This window comes from Lucilia sericata, unplaced genomic scaffold, assembly GCF_015586225.1.
Source record: "Lucilia sericata isolate MDLA Ls3-8-SP2 unplaced genomic scaffold, ASM1558622v1 Contig000593F_arrow, whole genome shotgun sequence".
Lineage (NCBI taxonomy): Eukaryota > Metazoa > Arthropoda > Insecta > Diptera > Calliphoridae > Lucilia > Lucilia sericata.
The window spans coordinates 65,320-88,823 of NW_023994600.1; the positions used below are offsets into that span (position 1 = coordinate 65,320).

Genomic DNA, 23,504 nt, shown 5'->3' on the forward strand with positions numbered 1-23,504 from the left:
ACATGAACTACAGCGGCAGCTATAAGCAAACCAAACAACGAACGATCGATGGATCGATCCATCCATCCACCAGCGTTAAAATTAACCAGTATTTAGTTGTTTTCATATGCAGGGGTCTCTGCTGCTACTGAAGCTTAAGACTTGAGGTTGTTTTTGTCATTTCAAGACTTAAAGTAAAACTTTGTTTTTTTTTTCTTTTATTTTATAGATATATTTTTTTATTTGATTTAACATTATTTAACTTGGAAACAACCTTCAATGACTTCTAGTCTTTTGAGTGAACGCAAAGAGAGCAAATCGTCGTAACTTGTGGTTGATTTTTTTAATATAAAAGTGAAAAAGATTTAAATAAAAAAATTAAAAAATAGGTTTCTTTACAAAAACCTAAAACAAGGTGTGGATTACTTATATTGAAAAGAAAAAACAAAACCAGAAAATTTAAAAATAATTTTATGTTAAAAAAATAAGAAATAATAATTTAAAAAAAGTTATTAATTGTTAATTACTAGAAAATTTCAAAAAATTATAAAATTTTTAATTCCATATATAATTTCAGTTTTTAAATTTAAACAAAAAACAAATTCCCCTTAAAAAAAAAATGGCGTTTATCAAGTTATGCATATTTGCCTTGGCTATAGGTAAGCTTCATAATATTAGAAAATTTAATTAAGTTAAATGTTAAGGACGTTTAAATATGTAGATTTAATAGGTTGTTTTGATATCGAACAGAAAAAAACTGGTTTTCCCACAAAATTTCTTTGTTATTGAACTAAATTTGTTTCAAAATATTGTTTTGAAAAAAATTTATGAAACCAAATATTTAAAATTAATTTCTCTTTGAGGCCTTGATTTCATTTTGCTAATAATATTATTTAGTCAACCATAATAAACCATTAATACTTACAGCACTTTTTGTTTTAACAAAAAGTACTTTTTCTAGTTTAAACATTGAGAAAAAGTTTTTTTTTTTGTCAAAACTCACTTAGTTTCAACTTTTTCTTAAAGGTCACATCTGAGCTCTCTGTAAAAGGCCAATTTTGTGAATTTTCCTCCATTCACTCTACAACACATATCTTTCCCAAAAAAGTACTTTTTCAATTTCCTTATAATAGAGAGTTTAAAAAGTACCAATTAGTTCCCTAGTCTATAGTCTAGTATATAGTCTAGTCTATAGTCTCGACTATAGTCTAGCCTAGTCTATAGGTTATAGTCTGGTCTATAGTCTAGTCTATTGTCTGGTTTATAGTTTTGTCTATAGAGTAGTTTATAGAATAGTATAGTTTATAGTCCAGTCTATAGACTAATCTAGTATATAGTCCAGTCTATAGTTTAGTCTATGGTCTTTTCTAAAGTCTAGTCTATTGTATAGTCTATAGTCTAGCTTATATCTAGTCTATAGCTTAGTCCATAGTTTAGTTACTAGTTTAGTTATAGTCTAGTCTAAAGTCTACTTACTATATAGTCTGGTCTAAGGTCTAGTTTATAGTATATTCTATAAGCTATAGTCAAGTCTATAGATTGTAGTCTAGTCTATAGTCTAGTCTATAGTCTAGTCTATAGTCTAGTCTATAGTCTAGTCTATAGTCTAGTCTATAGTCTAGTCTATAGTCTAGTCTATAGTCTAGTCTATAGCCTAGTCTATAGTCTAGTCTATAGTCTAGTCTATAGTCTAGTCTATAGTCTAGTCTATAGTCTAGTCCTATAGTCTAGTTTATAGTCTAGTCTATAGTCTAGTCTATAGTCTAGTCTATAGTCCAGTCTATAGTCTAGTCTATAGTCTAGTCTATACTCTAGTCTATAGTCTAGTCTAGTCTATAGTCTAGTCTATAGTCTAGTCTATAGTCTAGTCTATAGTCTAGTCTATAGTCTAGTCTATAGTCTAGTCTATAGTCTAGTCTATAGTCTAGTCTATACTATCTATAGTCTAGTCTAGTCTATAGTCTAGTCTATAGTCTAGTCTATAGTCTAGTCTCTAGTCTATAGTATAGTCTCTAGCCTACAGTCTAGTCTAGTCTAGTCTATAGTCTAGTCTATACTCTAGTCTATAGTCTAGTCTAGTCTATAGTCTAGTCTATAGTCTAGTCTATAGTCTAGTCTATAGTCTAGTCTAAGTCTAGTCTATAGTCTAGTCTATAGCCTAGTCTATAGTCTAGTCTATAGTCTAGTCTATAGTCTAGTCTATAGTCTAGTCTATAGTCTAGTCTATAGTCTAGTTTATATCTAGTCTATAGTCTAGTCTATAGTCTAGTCTATAGTCCAGTCTATAGTCTAGTCTATAGTCTAGTCTATACTCTAGTCTATAGTCTAGTCTAGTCTATAGTCTAGTCTTAGTCTAGTCTATAGTCTAGTCTATAGTCTAGTCTATAGTCTAGTCTATAGTCTAGTCTATAGTCTAGTCTATGTCTAGTCTATAGTCTAGTCTATGTCTAGTCTATAGTCTAGTCTATGCTAGTCTATAGTCTAGTCTATAGTCTATCTCTAGTCTATAGTAGTCTCTAGCCACAGTCTAGTCTATAGTCTAGTCTATAGTCGATTCTATAGTTCTAGTCTATCGTCTAGTCTTAGTCTAGTCTATATCTAGTCTATAGTCTAGTCTATAGTCTAGTCTATAGTCTAGTCTATAGTCTAGTCTATGTCTAGTCTATAGTCTAGTCTATAGTCTAGTCTATAGTCTAGCTATAGTCTAGTCTATAGTCTAGTCTATAGTCTAGTCTATAGTCTAGTCTATAGTCTAGTCTATAGTCTAGTCTATAGTCTAGTCTATAGTCTAGTCTATAGTCTAGTCTATAGTCTAGTCTATAGTCTAGTCTATAGTCTAGTCTATAGTCTAGTCTATAGTCTAGTCTATAGTCTAGTCTATAGTCTAGGTCTACGTCTAGTCTATAGTCTAGTCTATAGTCTAGTCTATAGTCTAGTCTATAGTCTAGTCTATAGTCTAGTCTATAGTCTAGTCTATTAGTCTAGTCTATAGTCTAGTCTATAGTCTAGTCTATAGTCTAGTCTATAGTCTAGTCATAGTCTAGTCTATAGTCTAGTCTATAGTCTAGTCTATAGTCTAGTCTATATCTGTCTATGTCTAGTATAGTCTAGTCTATAGTCTAGTCTATAGTCTAGTTTATAGTCTATAGTCTAGTCTAGTCTATAGTCTAGTCTATAGTCTAGTCTGTAGTCTATTCTATAGTCTAGTCTATAGTCTAGTCTATAGTCTAGTCTATAGTCTAGTCTATAGTCTAGTCTATAGTCTAGTCTGTAGTCTAGTCTATAGTCTAGTCTATGGTTTTAGTCTATAGTCTAGTCTGTAGTCTAGTCTTATAGTCTAGTCTATAGTCTAGTATATATTTTAGACTATAATTTGTCTATACTATAGTCTTTAACGTTCAGTCTATGGTCTATAGTATGGTTCCTAGTCTATAGTCTAGTCTATAGTAAGGTCTATAGTCTAGTCGATGGCCTAGTTTATAGTCTAGTCTAGTCTACAGCCATTATACAGTTCAGTTTTTCGCCTAGTATATAGTCTAGTCTATAGCCTAGTATAGTTGAGTTTATAGTCTACTATGTAGTCTAGTTTATAGTCTATACTATAATCTCTTCCATACTCTAGTCTACAACGTAATCTATAGTTCAGTCTATCGTCTATAGTATGGTTCCTGTTCTAGTCTATAGTATGGTCTCTAGTATTGTCTATAATTTAGTCTATAGTCTAATCTATAGTCTAGACGATAGTCTGTAATCTAGTCTATAGTAGGTTTAATAATCTAGTCTATAGTGTAGCCTACATTCTTGTCTTTGGCTACGATTTTTAAAAATATGTACCCCTTGTGTCCCTTTTTCCCATAAGTATCAATTATTAGGCAACTTTTTTCATATTTTGCATTATATTTGTATGAAATCCTAGCAGTAATTCAAGAGTAACCAGCTTTATTTAAAGTTTATTTTTTTTTTACTTTTATAACTGTTATTTTATTTATAAAATTTTTACTCCATATTGTAATTCCACAAACGATTTACTTTTAAATATTTTTGCAATTTTTTTTTCAACTACATTTTCTACTATCTCTTTTTGTTTATTTAAATTATCTCAATATATAAATAAGCAAAAATTACTATGAGCCTGTATCAGTAAACTCCCCCCTCCCCACTTTTTGTACGAATAGCCCCTCGAACTAAAACATTATTTCCTGTTTTTTGCTGTTGACAATGACCACATTGGCATAAACTTAACAGAAATGTAAAACAGCTTAAATCCACTACTAACTTATACTCAAAATACGCATACATACATACATAAACACATATGTTTTGTATTACTTTGTTTGTATGCATTTTCATACTATTTACACATACATCCTTACATATTGAACATGTTAATGCATAATCAGACCTTTTAAACCAACAACAATATGTTTCCCAGAAAAAAATGTGGTAAAATTTTAAACCAGATATTTTTTTTTGTAAACGTACATACATTTTGGCCAAAAAAACTCCATGTATTGGTAAAAATATATATCGAATAAAAATAATTACAATAAAACTGACAAAACAAATAATGTACTTGTACCAAATGTTTATAGAACGTATGCAAAATGAACTAGTTTTTTTTCCCTTTCTACAAGATTTATCAATATTTGTGTGTTGAAAACCAACAAGAACAAAAACAATAGCAGCAGGAAAAAATTCACACAAAAATATATTAAAGGGGATTTTAAACAACCAGAGCGAACTAATCTTGAGCTAAATATGTTATATTTACATAAAAAAGTGTCAGTTTTTTATGAAAATGTTTCTCATTAATAAGTTTATTTATTGATAAGTTTTTTTTTTATAAAAAATGTCTTCAATAGATATCCTCTTGTGAGTAAGGTACTTATCAGACAATTATCTTCACTCAAACCGTTTTCTATAAAAAATTTGGCATTGTAAATTTTACTATAAAAAGAGTCTTTATTGTACAGTTTTCTAGAGCACTTACTAGCATAATAATAAAGTACATACTAGTCAAGAGACCAGACTATAGACTAGACTATAGACTAAACTATAGACTAGACTACAGTTTATAGTATAGTATAAACTAGACTGTAGACTAAACTATGGATTAGAATAAAAACTGAATTATAGACTAGACTATAGAATAGACTATAGAATATACTATAGAATAGACTAGACTATAGACTAGACTATAGACTAGACTATAGACTAGAATATAGACTAGAATATAGACTAGACTATAGACTAGACTATAGACTAGACTATAGACTAGACTATAGACTAGACTATAGACTTGACTATAGACTAGACTATAGACTAGACTATAGACTAGACTATAGACTAGACTATAGACTAGACTATAGACTACACTATAGACAAGACTATAGACTAGACTAGACTAATAGACTAGACTATAGACTAGACTATAGACTAGACTATAGACTAGACTATAGACTAGACTATAGACCAGACTATGGACTAGACTATAGACTAGACTATAGACTAGACTATAGACTAGGACTATAGACTAGACTATAGACTGGACTATAGACTAGACTATAGACTAGACTATAGACTAGACTATAGATTAGACAATAGACTAGACTATAGACTAGACTATAGACTAGACTATAGACTAGACTATAGACTAGACTATAGACTAGACTATAGACTAGACTATAGACTAGACTATAGACTAGACTATAGACTAGACTATTGACTAGACTATAGACTAGACTATAGACAAGGACTATAGACTAGACTATAGACTAGACTATAGACTAGACTATAGACTAGACTATAGACTAGACTATAGACTAGACTATAGACTAGACTATAGACCAGACTATAGACTAGACTATAGACTAGACTATAGACCAGACTATAGACTAGACTATAGACTAGGACTATAGACCAGACTATAGACTAGACTATAGACTAGGACTATAGCCTAGACTATAGACTAGACTAGACTAGACTAGACTATAGACTAGACAGACTATAGACTAGACTAGACTATAGGACTAGACTATAGACTAGACTATCGACTAGGACTATAGACTAGACTATAGACTAGACTATAGACCTAGACTATAGACTAGACTATAGGACTAGACTATAGACGAGACTATAGGACTAGACTATAGACTAGACTATAGACTAGTACTATAGACCACTAGACTATAGACTAGACTATAGACTAGACTATAGCACTAGACGATAGACTAGACTATGACTAGACTATAGACTAGACATAGACTAGATAGAGCATGAACTATAGGACATAGACTATAGAACTAGGACTATAGACTAGGACTATGGACTAGACTATGACTAGACTATAGACTAGACTATAGACTAGACTATAGACTAGACATAGACTAGACTATAGACTAGACTATAGACTAGTACTATAGATAGACTAGACTAGAATAGACTAGACTATAGACTAGACTATAGACTAGACCTATAGACTAGACAGACATAGACTAGACTATGACTAGACTATAGACAGACTAGACTAGAACTATATACTAGACTATGTGTCTAGTTGTTAGGAAAAGTATTTTTCTGCAGTTTTTACGTACATCCGTCTTTAATAAATCAAACGATGACAAATTTTAAATCTAAACTGATAAAACCTTTACCAATTTTTGTACATATTACATCTTACATTTTTCACAGCTTTGATTACACAAATAAACTAAATAAACATAAACATGTGCCATCACCATCATTATCATCAGCATGTTATTTACAAATAAATGAAAATGATTTTCTATGTGTATTTACATAATTTTGAAATAATTAGGAAAATCACGTTTTGTAAAAGTTTTCAAAATATTTTACATTTTAATCGCAGTTAAATCGTAAATAATAATAATATTTTTTCTCGCTCTCTCTCTATCTCTCTAATCAAAAATCAAAAACGATTTAGAGTGTAAAATACAATTAAACTTTAACATCTATAGCTATATATGTAGATACGTGTGTACATATGTGTGTAAAACCAATTTAAATCGTATTAAATATTTTAGTTATCACAAAACATTGTAAAAATTATTTAATTATAAAAATATTTTTGTGATTTTAACAAAATTAATATGTAGTGAGATTTTAATCCAAAAAAAGGGATTTAGTTGGAAATGTATGTTAGTACGGAAATTTATCATTTAAATGGTAAATACAAAGTGAAAACCATTGATATAGGCTATAAATTGAAAACGTCTAAAATTGGGCCAAAATATTGTGTTTATTTTAAATATAAGTTTTACAAGAAAAAAAAAAAACTATTGAATTTGTTATCATTATGCAAAAATTTTTTAATTAGGCCAAAAGTATGCTATAGTTTAGTACGGTTTACATAGTTTTATAATTGGTGGAATTTGAATGCCTCATATGTATGTGTTTAAATGAAATGATTTATATTTTTGGGAAGAATTAGATATTTTAATTAAAAGACAAACTAATTATGATTGAATTATTGTTGTTGTTTTGATTAGCCTAAAAGTTGACAACAATTTCTGATTAAAATTTTGTCACTGCGCGGAATTTTGTAAAAAGTTGTTTTAACTGGTTAGTTTTCTCTAGAAAAGTGTTTTAATTGGTTAGTTCTCTGTAGGAAAGTGTCTTCACTAGGCAGTTTTCCAAAGAAAAAAGTCTTCACTAGGCAGTTTTCTAAAGAAAAGTGTCTTCACTGAACAGTTATTATACCAGAGGGTTTTCAAGGTAAAGTTTCCTTAAGAAATATGTCTTCACTGGACAGTTTTTACACAATAGTCTTCATTGTATAGTTATTTTAAAGAAAAGTAGCTTCACTGGACAGTTTTCTGTAGAAAAATGTTTTCAGTCCACAGTTTTTATACAAAAGTGTTTTCACTGGACAGTTTTAATCAGAAATGTGTCTTCACTTTACAGTTTTCTTAACAAAAATAACTTCACAGGACAGTTTTCTTTAGAATAGTGTCTTTAATCGACAGTTTTTATACAAAAGTGTCTTTATTAAACAACAATCTTCAGGATAGTGTTTCTACTGTACAGTTTTCTATTGAAAAATGTCTTCGCTAAACAGTTTTCTTAAGAAATGTGTCATCACATGGCACAGGAAAGTGTCTAGACTGAACTAGTGCTAAACATTTGTCTAAACAAGTTTCTTTACCAGTGCAAGTGTCTTCAGTTAACAGTTTTCTATAGAAATAAGTTTTCACAGAGCAGTTTTCTATAGAAATAAGTTTTCACAGAGCAGTTTTCTATACCAGCATCTTTATTATTCTATTTACTACAGAAATTTCTATATTGGAAAGTTTTCTATAAGAAATGTATTTTCACTGGACAGTTTATTATTGAAAATTGTCTCCCGTAAACAGTTTTCCATTGAAATAAGTTTTCACTGAGCAGTTTTGTTAAGGGAATTTCTTCACTGGACAATTTTCACTGAACTGCTTTCTTTTCAAGCCTTTTTCTAGCATAGTTTTCTATAGAATAGTATCATAGCAGCAAAAATTTCTATAGAATGGAGTCTTTAGTGAACAGTTTTCTATCTAAATCAGTTTTCATGAGCAGTTTTCTTTATTGAATTGTTTCATTACTGTAGTGTTTTCGTCAAAAGTCATCAGTGAATAGTTTCTTATTGAAATTAGCTTTCACTGAGCAGTTTACAAGAGGAAGAGCCCCTTAACGAGCAGTTTTCCTGAGGAAAGTCCTTTTACTGAGCAGTTTTCTAGAGGAAAGCTTCTTCAGTGGACAGATTTCTTTACAAAATCTTATTCACTGCACTGTTTTCTATTAAGATCTCCCCGCTGTGCATCTTTCTATATAAAAGTATCTTCGCTAAACAGTTTTCTATAGAAAAATATCTTAAGTGAACAGTTTTCTATTGAAATAAGTTTTCGCTGACCAGTTTTCTATAGAATAGTTTCTTTAGAGAAGTATTTGCATCAAAAGATATTACGCTAGACAGTATTTCATATAAGTGTATCTACTACAAAGACAAGAAGAGTTTTCTATAGATTAATATTTTCCTTGGAGAATTTTCTATACAAAAGTTCTTTTCTTTGTACAATTTTCTGTACAAAAGTTCTTTTTTTGAACAGTTTTCTATATAGCAGTGTATTTACTATTCAGTTTTGTTATAATTTCTATTATAGAAAGTTTAAATTTCGCAGTTTTTCTACAGAAATTTTCAAAATAATATTTTATACCTGAAAAAATTTCATTTCTGAAAGCCAAATTGTCATGTTTTCAATAAGAATTTCTGAATTGTTGCTTTAGCTATGTGTACCTTAGAGTGTTAGCTTTTAATCTAAGCAAAAATTTTAATGCCAGTTTAACAAATTTACAAGTTATGATTAATTTAGTAAAAATACACTATAATTAATATTAATCATACGTCACCCTGTACTAAATATAAATTTAAATATAACTTCTTAACTATAAAAGTGTTTTAAATGAAACTTGGCGGAAGCATAGAGGAGATTATCTGCTAACAATTATCGTCTTAATAGTGCTTCAGAGTGCTTCATCTAGCACAATATTTGGTCTAGAAAATTGTCTAAAATATTTCCTTTTTTTAAAATTATCCTTTTAAATTATTAATTTGCTCAAAATTACTATCAATCTTAACTACTCCCTATTGAAATAGTTTGCCTTTCTATTTTGTCTAAAATACTCTCTATATTTAGTAACTTTTCAAACTTAAACTTTAATAATCTTAAGATTTTCTTCATAAATCATAAGTGTCTATATGTATATTTGTAAATTTTCTTTGAAATTCGGTTGACTTCCTCTAATATTAAACCATAATATCCGGTTTATGAAAGAAGTTTCCTTTTCCCACATTATTTGGCTACAATTTGAAAATGCCTTTAAGACAAATTAGGAAGGTTAAAGAGAGGACAGGCAGGGAAAGGGAAAACGAAAGTTTTCTATACAAAATTTACTTAAACTAAACTAAGGGTAAATTTGTTTATGTGTGTTAGATTTTTCGTGTTCATTGTTGTCGCACGTGGTTGTGTTTAGTAAAATTTGTAGTTAGAAAATATAACAATATAAAAACATATTAAACTGTTTCTAGCTAAAAGAAATTGTAAAGATTAATAGTTTTTAAGTTAATAAAATATGTATTAAAAACACTTTTCCCAAACTTGTATTTTATTTATAAAGGAAACAGTGTCTCCTTTATAGTGTATTCCCTAGTATATCCTTTTTTATAATTCATTCTCTTTATTCAGCACTTTATTACTTATTTTTTGGCTGATTCATTTCAAATATTATTGCTGGTTTGACTCGTTTTTCTTTCTTCTTTGCGCCATAAAATTTATGCTTAAACTTGTTGTTGTTAGTAGTACTTACAACAAAAGTTACATGTAACAACAGTTTTAACATTAGAATTTTTCATGCATGAATAGTTAATATATGATGATTTACATTAAGTGCTTAAATATTATAAGAGATTTTACAGAGGTTGACTTTAGCGGTATTATGTAGACAAAACATGCAAGACTGAGGAAATAATATGAAAAATTTAATTTATTTAAAAGGGAAATTAAGGAAATCTGGAAAATGTTTAATAGAAGTAGTTAAGCAAGAAACTATTTCTTTAATAAAAACAGAACTAGAACAGAACTAGAACAGAACTAGAACAGACTAGAACAGAACTAGAACAGAACTAGAACAGAACTAGAACGGAACTAGGACAGAACTAGAACAGAACTAGAACAGAACTAGAACAGAACTAGAACAGAACTGAAACAGAACTAGAACAGAACTAGAACAGAAACTAGAACAGAACTAGAACGGAACTAGAACAGAACTAGAACAGAACTAGAACAGAACTAGAACAGAACTAGAACAGAACTAGAACAGAACTAGAACAGAACTAGAACAGAACTAGAACAGAACAGAACTAGAACAGAACTAGAACAGAACTAGAACAGAACTAGAACAGAACTAGAACAGAACTAGAACAGAACTAGAACAGAACTAGAACAGAACTAGAACAGAACTAGAACAGAACTAGAACAGAACTAGAACAGAACTAAACGAACTAGAACAGAACTAGAACAGAACTAGAACAGAACTAGAACAGAACTAGAACAGAACTAGAACAGAACTAGAACAGAACTAGAACAGAACTAGAACAGAACTAGAACAGAACTAGAACAGAACTAGAACAGAACTAGAACAGAACTAGAACAGAACTAGAACAGAACTAGAACAGAACTAGAACAGAACTAAACAGAACTAGAACAGAACTAGAACAGAACTAGAACAGAACTAGAACAGAACTAGAACAGAACTAGAACAGAACTAGAACAGAACTAGAACAGAACTAGAACAGAACTAGAACAGAACTAGAACAGAACTAGAACAGAACTAGAACAGAACTAGAACAGAACTAGAACAGAACTAGAACAGAACTAGAACAGAACTAAAACTAGAACTAGAACTAGAACAGAACTAGAACTGAACTAGAACTGAACTAGAACAGAACTAGAACTGAACTGAACTAGAACTGAACTGAACTAGAACTGAACTAGAACTGAACTGGAACTGAACTGGAACTGAACTAGAACTGAACTAGAACTGAACTAGAACTGAACTAGAACTGAACTAGAACTGAACTAGAACTGAACTAGAACTGAACTAGAACTGAACTAGAACTGAACTAGAACTGAACTAGAACTGAACTAGAACTGAACTAGAACTGAACTAGAACTGAACTAGAACTGAACTAGAACTGAACTAGAACTGAACTAGAACTGAACTAGAACTGAACTAGAACTGAACTAGAACTGAACTAGAACTGAACTAGAACTGAACTAGAACTGAACTAGAACTGAACTAGAACTGAACTAGAACTGAACTAGAACTGAACTAGAACTGAACTAGAACTGAACTAGAACTGAACTAGAACTGAACTAGAACTAGAACTGAACTAGAACAGAACTAGAACAGAACTAGAACAGAACTAGAACTGAACTAGAACTGAACTAGAACTGAACTAGAACTGAACTAGAACAGAACTAGAACAGAACTAGAACAGAACTAGAACAGAACTAGAACAGAACTAGAACAGAACTAGAATAGAACTAGAACAGAACTAGAACAGAATTAGAACAGAACTAGAACAGAACTAGAACAGAACTAGAACAGAACTAGAACAGAACTAGAGCAGAACTAGAACAGAACTAGAACAGAACTAGAACAGAACTAGAACAGAACTAGAACAGAACTAGAACAGAACTAGAACAGAACTAGAACAGAACTAGAACAGAACTAGAACAGAACTAGAACAGAACTAGAACAGAACTAGAACAGAACTAGAACAGAACTAGAACAGAACTAGAACAGAACTAGAACAGAACTAGAACAGAACTAGAACAGAACTAGAACAGAACTAGAACAGAACTAGAACAGAACTAGAACAGAACTAGAACAGAACTAGAACAGAACTAGAACAGAACTAGAACAGAACTAGAACAGAACTAGAACAGAACTAGAACAGAACTAGAACAGAACTAGAACAGAACTAGAACAGACCTAGAACAGAACTAGAACAGAATTAGAACAGTTATAGAACAGAATTGGAACAGAATAAGAACAGAACTAGAACTGAACTAGAACTGAACTAGAACTGAACTAGAACAGAACTAGAACAGAACTAGAACAGAACTAGAACAGAACTAGAACAGAACTAGAACTAGAACAGAACTAGAACAGAACTAGAACAGAAACTAGAACAGAACTAGAACAGAACTAGAACAGAACTAGAACAGAACTAGAACAGAACTAGAACAGAACTGGAACAGAATCGAACAGAACTAGAACAGAACTAGAACAGAACTAGAACAGAACTAGAACAGAACTAGAACAGAACTAGAACAGAACTAGAACAGAACTAGAACAGAACTAGAACAGACTAGAACAGAACTAGAACAGAACTAGAACAGAACTAGCACAGAACTAGAAACAGAATAGAACAGAAATAGAACAGAACTAGAACAGAAACTAGAAACAGAACTAGAACGAACTAGAACAGAAACTAGAAACAGAACTAGAAACAGAACTAGAACAGAACTAGAACAGAACTAGAACAGAACTAGAACAGACTAGAACAGAACTAGAAACAGAACTAGAACAGAACTAGAACAGAACTAGAACAGAACTAGAACAGAACTAGAACAGAACTAGAACAGAACTAGAACAGAACTAAGAACAGAACTAGAACAGAACTAGAACAGAAACTATGAACAGAACTAGAACAGAACTAGAAACAGAACTAGAACAGAACAGAACTAGAACAGAACTAGAAACAGAACTAGAACAGAACTAGAACAGAACTAGAACAGAACTAGAACAGAAACTAGAACAGAACTAGAAGAACTAGAACAGAACTAGAACAGAACTAGAACAGAACTAGAACAGAACTAGAACAGAACTAGAACAGAACTAGAACAGAACTAGAACAGAACTAGAACAGAACTAGAACAGAACAGAACTAGAACAGAACTAGAACAGAAACTAGAACAGAACTAGAACAGAACTAGAACAGAACTAGAACAGAACTAGAACAGAACTAGAACAGAACTAGAACAGAAACTAGAACAGAACTAGAACAGAACTAGAACAGAACTAGAACAGAACTAGAACAGAACTAGAACAGAACTAGAACAGAACTAGAACTAGAACAGAACTAGAACAGAACTAGAACAGAACTAGAACTAGAACAGAACTAGAACAGAACTAGAACAGAACAGACTAGAACAGAACTAGAACAGAACTAGAACAGAACTAGAACAGAACTAGAACAGAACTAGAACAGAACTAGAACAGAACTAGAACAGAACTAGAACAGAACTAGAACAGAACTAGAACAGAACTAGAACAGAACTAGAACAGAACTAGAACAGAAACTAGAACAGAACTAGAAAGAACTAGAACAGAACTAGAACTGAACTAGAATTTAGGCCCACTGTAAATCACTATGGTTTGAATTTTTTTAAATCTTTCTTTTAAAATTATAAGAGTGTAACTTTTTATGTTTTATTATACCGAATTTCATAAAAATTTTTTGTATGATTTAATATTTTTTTTGTAATATGGTACCAAGTGACGTATGATTAATATTAATTAAGGAAAATTTGCACTAAATCACTCATAACTAAATATTAAGTTAAAAAACAAAAATTGATTTGAGTTCATAGAAAACTAAAAAAACTTACTTTTTAAAATATAGAATAACATAATTTAGCAAAAGAAAGTTAAATGTAATTCAATTACTCTTTAACACTTAAAAATGTTGAATTCTTGGTTGCCCTTTTCTTGTTAGAAATGTCGGTTTCTGCTTCATTTCTGTTAGAGTTATGTACCTGAAATTAAGAAAAAAAATTAAATGAACTTGACTTTAAAATATCTATGTATGACTAACTATACATTATTACTTGATAAAAAAACAACTCATTAATTGAAAAATTTAAAGAAAACCTAATAAAACAAAATAAATACATATGTATTCCCCTTATAAAGAAACTTTAACAGAGAACCCAAAAGGATTACAAGGATTTTTATTGAGGGTTACTTTTCTCTACTCACTAGTATATAACTATTCCTTTTACATTCCTTGTATTTGTAAAAGATTTTGTTTAACATATGTGTAGATGTATGTCGAAATGTTATGTATGAGAGTGTCTGTGTAAATCATTTATTTAACATTATGGGACAAATTAAGAAGTTTTGAAAATTAGCATTGAGGGATTAATTAATTGACACTTGAATATGTCAAAAACTTTATACACAAAAATAACCATACACTTATACGAACATGTATAACAAACAAACAGTATAACAAATATACATGAATATGTATAATTAACACACATACATATATACACACATACATTCATATGTTCATATATCTTTGAAATTACCCGCTAGTTTTGTGTGTGGTAAAGTGATCCTTTTGTTAAGCTTTAAAAAAAGCTTTATACAATTTCACTAGACAGTTTTAAGAAAAGAGTTTTCATTGAACAGTTTTCTATAGAAGTTTGTCTTCACTGAACAGTTTTCTATAGAAAAGTGTCTTCTCTGAACAGTTCTCTGTAGAAATGTGTCTTTACTAGACAGTGTCTGTACAAGATACTTTTCTGTAGAAATGTGTCTTCACTTTGATGGATTTCTGCAGAAAAGTCTAAAGAAAAGTGTTTTCAAGAGAAAAGTGTAGTGAAGACACAGTTTTTTTTAACAAACATGTATTCAATAAACAGTTTTCTATAGAAAAGTGTCTTTACTAGACAGTACAGGACACTTTTCTACATAAATGTGTCTTTACAAGAATGTTTTCTTTAGGAATTTTTATAGAAAAGTCTCTTCAATAGACAGTTTTATAAAGAAAAGCGTCCTAACTAGACTATTTTCAAGAGAAAAATGAGAGAGAGTCTTCACTTCTATTAAAAAGTGTCTTCACTAAACAGTTTCCTGTAGAATAGTGACTTTACTAGACAGTTTTCTAGTGAAAAATGTCACCACTAAACACTTTTCAATAGAAGTCTATCACTTTGATAGACTTCTATAGAAAAGTGTCTTCTATAGAAAAAGACAGTTTTCTATAGAAGAGAGTCTTCACTTCTATAAAAAAGTGTCTTAAATAGACAGTTTTCTATAGAAAAGTATCTTCACTAGACAGTTCCCTATAGAATGGTGACTTTACTAGACAGTTTTTATAGAAGTGTCTTCATTTTGATAAACTTCTATAGAGAAGTGTCTTCAAAAGACAGTTTTCTATAGAAAAGTGTCTTTAATAGAAAGTTTTCTATAGAAAAGTGTCTTCAACAGAAAGTTTTCTATAGAAAAGTGTCTTCACTAGACAGTTTTGTATAAAAGTTTGTCTTCAATAGACAGTTTTTTATAGAAAAGTGTCTTTAATAGACAGTTTTCTATAGAAAAGATTCTTCAATAGACAATTTTCTATAGAAAAGTGTCTTCAATAGACAGTTTTCTATAGAAAAGTGTCTTCAGTAGACAGTTTTCTATAGGAAAATGTCTTCAATAGACAGTTTTCTATAGAAAAGAGTCTTCAATAGACAGTTTTCTATAGAAAAGAGTCTTCAATAGACAGTTTTCTAAAGAAAAGAGTCTTCAATAGACAGTTTTCTATAGGTAAACGTCTTCAGTAGACAGTTTTCTATAGAAAAGAGTCTTCAATAGACATTTTTTAATAGAAAAGTATCTTCAATAGACACTTTTCTATAGAAAAGTGTTTCCTATAGAATAGTGACTTTACTAGACAATTTCCTAAAGAAAAAAAGTCTTCACTCTACAGTTTTCTATAGAAGTATGTGCTCACTTTGATATACTTCTAAAGAAAAGTGTCTTCCATAGACAGTTTCCTATAGAATAGTGTCTTTAATAAACAGTTTTCTATAGAATAGTGACTTTACTAGACAGTTTTCTATAGAAATGTGTTTTCTCTAGACAGTTTTGTATAAAAGTGTGTTTTCAATAAACAGTTTTCTATAGAAAAATGTCTTCACTAGACAGTTTTCTATAGAAAAGTGTCTTCACTAGACAGTTTTCTATAGAAAAGTGTCTTCACTAGACAGTTTTCTATAGAAAAGTGTCTTCACTAGACAGTTTTCTATAGAAAAGTGTCTTCACTAGACAGTTTTCTATAGAAAAGTGTCTTCACTAGATAGTTTTCTATAGAAAAGTGTCTTCAGTAGACAGTTTTCTATAGCAATGTATCTTCACTACAGAGTTTGATAGTTCTATGAATAGAAGTTTAATAAGAATTTCAGAATTAGTTTTATAGTTTTGAGATAAATAAAGTCATAGCTTTCTTTGGAGTCCAGAATCTAAATTGTTGGTTACCTAATTCAAAAGTTATGTTTGATTTAGTAAAAATATACCATAATTAATATTAATCATACGTCACCGTATACAGGAAATAGTAAATAGCCCATAACTTCTACATTATTAATTCCATCTGAAAAAAAGGTTTGTACAACAATGAAAGAAAAGTTTCTTTGGTAGTGCAAAAATTTGATCATAGTTAAAGCTACAGTGGGCCTTAAGAGGAACTATTTAAGTGTCTAACAGGGTTGTCTGCATATGTGAAAGTATAAGTTTATTTATAATTTTTCTTTTAAACCGCTTATAATTTAGTTATTTTTAGTATGTCAAGTATTACATTTCTTTTTTCCCACATTTTTTCGAAAACATAAAGTCAATTTCCTTTTCCTTTACCTTACATTATACTCATACTTGGTTAAAAAGGAAATTTTGTTAACTACAAAATGTTACTCAAGCAAGTAAGAGCTGGAATGCTTAAAGTTGACAGACGTTTTTTTTTGCATACATGTGTGTGTTGTACATATGTATACAAATAGTCAAGAGGTTAGTTAATGAGTTACTAAAAGTAGGTACTTGTAGTTTATAAATGTGTTTAATAGTTAGTTTTGAAAAAAATATACATATAAGTGTTATGCAAAGTATAGTAAAAAGAACTAAATATGATGTGCGATGAAAAATAGAAACATTTTAATGCAATTGCTGCGAATGTAATTAAAACTATAAAAGCTGTAAATGTAAATAATGTTGATAGTTTAAAAAAACACATAATTGAAAATAAAAATGCTTTTTATGTTTAAGAAATCTAAAAATAACTTATGAATTTACTTAAGTTTTTAACGGATATTTAACACTTTAATTAAGGACTGTGTCTTTACTAGACCGTTTTCTAAAGAAAAATGTCTTCACTAGAAAGTTTCCTATAGAAAAGTGTCTTCACTAGAAAGTTGCCTATAGAAAAGTGTCTTTACTACGCAGTTTTCTAAAGAAAAGCGGCTGAACTAGGCAGTTTTTTTGTATAGAAAAGTGTTTTCACTAGACAGTTTTGTAAGGAAATGTGACTTCACTAGGCAGTTTTCCGTAGAAACGTGTCTTTCTTTGTAAAGAAACGTGTCTTCATTAGGCAATTTTCTATAGAAAAGTGACTTCTCTAGGCAGTTTTCTAAAGAAAAGTGAATTCACTAGGCAGTTTTCTAAAGAAAAGTGTTATTTATTTCAGAAACGTTTCTTTATTAGGCAGTTTTTTATAGAAAAATGCCTTCACGAGGCAGTTTTCTAAAGGAAAGGGTCATTACAAAGCCCTTTTCTAAAGAACAGTGTAAGCAGTTTTCTATAGAAAAGAGGGTTTACTAGTCAGTTTTCTATAGAAAATTGTCTTTACTAGACAGTTTTGTTAGAAAATGTGTCTCTGCTAGATAGTTTTGTAAAGAAAAGTGTCTTCATTAGGCACTTTTCTATAGAAAAGTGACTTCACTAATCAGTTTTCTATAGAAAAGTGACTTGACTAGGCAGTTTTGTAAAGAAAATTGTCTTTACTAGAGAGTTTTCTACAGGCAGTTTTCTATAGAAAAGTGACTTAAAAAGGCAGTTTTGTAAAGAAAATTGTCTTTACTATGGAGTTTTCTATAGAAGGTGACTTCACTAGGCAGTTTTGTAAAGAAAGGTATCTTAACTAGGGAGTTTTCTATAGAAAAGTGTCTTCATTAGAAAATGTGACTTCACTAGGCAGTTTTCTATAGAAACGTGTCTTTACTAGATAGTTTTGTTAAGTAAAGTGTTTTCTTTAGACAGTTTTCTATGGAAAAGTGACTTCACTAATCAGTTTTCTATAGAAAAGTGACTTCAGTTTTGTAAAGAAAATTGTCTTTACTAGGGAGTTTTCTACATAAGGTGACTTCACTAGGCAGTTTTCTATAGAAGGTGACTTCACTAGACAGTGTTCTATAAGAAAGTATTTTCACTAGACAGTGTTTTCACTGAGTAGTTTCCTATAGAAAAGTGTCTTCACTAGACATTTCTATAGAAATATGGCTTTAGTAAACAGTGTTCTATATAAAAGTGTCTTCAAAAGATAGTTTTCTATAGAATATGTTCTGTGCTAGTCAGTTTTCTATAGAAAAGTGTAGAAAAGTGTCTTCACTAAGCAGTGTTTCATAGACGGGTCTCTTCACTAGTTTTCTATGGACAAATTTTCATTGGACAACATTCTAAAAGAAATTTCTTTAATCAGTTTTCTATAAACAGTTTTTTTTTATTAATAGTTGTCTTTCTATTAACGTTTTTCTATAGAAAATTATCTTCTTTAAAGAGTTTCCGAAAGTTTTCTATGAAAAAGTATGTTTTCAAACAATTTTCTATAAGAAAGTTCCTTCTATTCACACTTTTGTATAGAAAAGCGTAACTCCTCCGGATTGTCACCGTAGGAGTTTCTCCCTAGTCATGCCAGGAAGAAACTTTGTTTACACGAGAAGAACATAGAAAATTGTGAACAGAATCCGTTATCGTGGACGTAACTTGTATAGGTCCGCTTTTAACAACATTCACAGAGAGGCTTGAAGAGTAATTCTGGGACAAAATGAGAGTAGTTCTGCCTTAAAGGGAGGAAGCATCAGTCTATTGGTTCCGCACACATTGTGCGAGGAGGACAAGGGAATTTAAGTGCAGTAGCCATTAAATCGAACCTCGTATACTGCGGCCTATAGAGAAACAGGCTCAATGCTTACTGAGCATAGACCATGTTGTCCTTAATTAATACCAACATGAGTGTCAGAGTTCACATGATGTTAATCACAAATTAAATTGAACAGTCAACTGTTTTTATGGATAAAGCCTGTGGAAGTAGCACAATTTTTAGGTCTGATACCCCCGGATTGATTATAGTATAGTCCATGCGGTTACAACAACAACAAAAACCAGACAATTCTTTTAAAATGTTAAGTATTTCTCTATAAATTTAAATTTCTTTCTTAAAAGCCAAGGTGACGTATGATTGATATTATTTGGGGGTATTTCTACATAACAGCTTATAACTCAAAAACTATAAAATTTATATGCAAAATTTTAATTGATTTCATAAAACAACATTTCAATAAAGTTTTTTGTTGAATTTGGTGTAACAAAAGTTTTCTAAAGTCAAGATTTTGTAAGAAGAAATGAGAGAAATTTTTAAAAAAATTTTACAAATTTTTATATTTAACATAATGAAATCTAAACAAGTTAAATTGTAAATGTAAAGATCTCTAAATTTTTAAATTAAAAACACACTTATTGAATTTTATAACAAATTCCAGCCAAGTCATACATTTTTTATAAGTTTTATGCATAATATGTTAACGTTTTATGACGCAAATTAAGATTTTTTAATGACTATTTGTCAAAAGCTGTTTTGTCTAAATTATAATTGTTAATTTATGAAACTTTTAAACAAGCCTAATAGATTTATAAGTTTAAAATTTCAAACATAAATTTAATATTTAAATTTTAAAAACCTGGTGACGTATGATTAATATTAATTAGTTAGTGTTATAGTAAAAGACGTCATAACTTTTAAACTACAAAAGTTAGAATAATAATTTTAAATGTTTTAAAAAGCTTAGAGCTTAAGTAAGATAATGTCAACATTTTAGCTAAAGAAAGGTTTTGAAATAAAGGAATTTTTTTCAAATAAAATTTAAATTTTGAATTTTTTTCAAAAAAAAAAAAACTTTTTCATTCAATGGTTTTAAGTTTTAAAGTTATTTTAAGTTAAATTTTTTAATTGTAAACAATTTCTTGTAAATATTATTAAATATCTACAAATAAGTCTCTGAGTTTAAGTAATATTTTCCTTAAATTGAAAGCCACTTTAACTTCCGTCAATTACAAAAAAAGCTCAACAGAAAAACACATTCACTTCATCAAATAAAACATGTTGTCAGTTTATTGTATCAATTATAAAAAATTTTTTTAGCTCTTTTATTTCTCCAGCAATCATGGTCAACAGGTTGTTGAGACAACTTGAGCTACAAGTATAAAATTATACAACCTGGCTATAACAATAACAACAACAACAAAAAGACACCGAACTGAAACTAAAAACGTGCAAACAAACAATAAAAAACAAACATGATCCCCAAACAGATGTATTTGACTTTCAACTGTCAAACAATTAGTGCAAAACGAGATAGTTTTTTTTTTGTAGATTTTTTTTTCTTCTTCTTGTATCTGTTTAAAACTGAAGTTGCAGGTAACACAGAACAAGATATAACATTGAAAAACAAGTTAAAGTTATAAATAATATCGTTGTTGCAGTTTATTGTTGCTAGTGTTTGCAGCGAAATGATTCCATACTACAGATAAGTTGCAAAACATGACAATAAATGTCGTGTAAGTTTGGGAATGGGGTGTGGAAATGAAAGAAATCCTGACAAGGTTAAAGATTAAAGTGCTAGTCTCTTAATATTGTAATAAAATTTTGCATATAAACCTGTTTTTTATATTGTTTACTCCTTTTTTACATTGTTTACATAAGATAAAACTTGTTTTAAATGCTTATTTAATGGAATTTTACAAATATTTATTGCAATAGTAGTGTAAATAAATGAAATTTACTAAATTTTACATTTTTTACATCATGTAAAATTTGTGTCAAAAAAGCGACAGCAACTTATTGTTGAGATTTTGAATAAAAACCTGCAAAAATAGTTAAAATGTAAACAATATATCGATTTATACATTGTTTACATGACGTAAAATTTGTGTCAAATATAAGACCACAACATATTTATTATATAGTTTATAATTAAACTGCAAAATTATTCAAAATGTAGACAACATACCAATTTTTACATTGTTTACACTGTGTAAAATTTGTGTAAAGAAGAGATAGCAACATACCGTACACATATTATGTAAAAAATAATAAAAAAAAAAACAAAAGGTTATTGGTAATCATATATTGTTTACTCTTTTTTTACATTGTTTACATTAGGTAAAACTTGTTTAAATGATTATACATTATTTACATTATGTAAAATGTGTGTCAAATATGCCACAGCAACATATTTTTTTAGATATTTGGCATAAAACCTTAAAAAATTGTTAAAATGTAAACAATAAACCGATTTATACATTGCTTACACGATGTAAAATTTGTGTCAAATATGTGACAACAACATATTTTTTATATAGTTTATAAATAAATGGCAAAATTATTCAAAATGTAGACAATATATAAATTTCTACATTGTTTACACGGTGTAAAATTTGTGTCAAATAAACGATAGCAACAATATTGTATATATATCAACTAAAAGCGCTAAAATGTTGAAAAAATACAATATATACATTGTTTACACCATGTAGAATTTGTGTCAAATAAGCGTTAGCCAAAATGTAGAAAATATAGCAATATATACATTGTTTACACCTTGTAAAATTAGTGATAACATCATATTGTTTACATTTTGTATAAAAGCTGCAAAAAATCGTTTAAATGTAAAAATTTGAACAATTTATACATTGTTTACACTGTGTAAAATTTATGTCAAATAAGCGATAGCGACATACCATACACATATAATGTATGTAAAAAACAATAAAAAACGCTAAAATGTAGAAAATATAGCAATATATACATTGTTTACACCATGTAAAATTGAAATAAAATATGCGACAACAACATATTGTTTACATTTTGTATAAAAACTGCAAAAAAACGTATTTAGTAAATATATTTTGTATAAAAACAAAATAAATCATTAAAATGTCAAAAATACGCTTATAAATACATTGTTTACACGATGTAAAATTTGTGTAAAACATGCTACAACAAGGTATTTTGTATAAAAACAGCAAAATATCAATCGAACATATATCAATATATACATTCTTTACATCATGTAAACTTTGTGTAAAATATGCGACAACAACATATTGCTTACAAAAACACACAAAATTCATAAAAATTTTCATAATAACTTATACATTGTTTACACCATATAAAAATATCAATAATGTAGCAATTTATATATTGTTTACATGGTGTAAACTTTTAACCAAGAATTCATTACACTTATTTCGTAGTAAAAATCACAGTGAATAAGTCATTTTATGAGATTTCCTCTTGTTTACATGGGGTAAAATTTGTGTAAATTTGTTACTAACAACATATTAAAGACATGGTAAGACAAAAAAATGGCTATATAAGTAAAATGTGGAAAATTGTACATTTTTTACATATTTTACATAATTTCTTAATTTTACATTATTTATATCATGTAAAGTTTGTGTAAACAATATAATATTTCTGATTTTATAATAATTTAATAAGCAATTATGAAAGTGTAAGAAACATTGAATAATTTTAATACTTTACATTATTTACATAAGGTAAAATTAGTGTAAATTTGATGTAAACAATGTAAAATTTACAATTTTAAAAACATTTAATAACGCAGTAGTGTCATAACCACATTTGTAAACAATTTCCTTATTTTACGTTATTTATGTGAGGTAAAGTTTGTGTAAACAATGTAATATTTCTGATTTTATAAGAATTTAATAAGAAATTATGAAAGTATAAGAAATATTGAAAAATTTTATTATTTACATAATTTACATGAGGTAAAATTAGTGTAAATTTGATGTAAACAATGTAAAATTGGGAATTTTTAGAAACTTTTAATAACGCAGTA

General features: G+C 29.3%; 1 protein-coding gene across 1 annotated transcript in view; it reads left to right on the plus strand.

The window, feature by feature from the left end:
* The first annotated feature begins 246 nt into the window (after positions 1–246).
* LOC119606489 (protein obstructor-E) overlaps positions 247–23,504 on the plus strand; it is a 56,269-nt gene continuing 33,011 nt past the window's right edge. The window contains exons 1-2 of the mRNA XM_037960017.1: positions 247–394; positions 557–638. Coding sequence (XP_037815945.1) covers positions 599–638 — 40 coding nt within the window. The 5' untranslated portion in view covers positions 247–394; positions 557–598. The remainder of the gene's footprint in view (positions 395–556; positions 639–23,504) is intronic.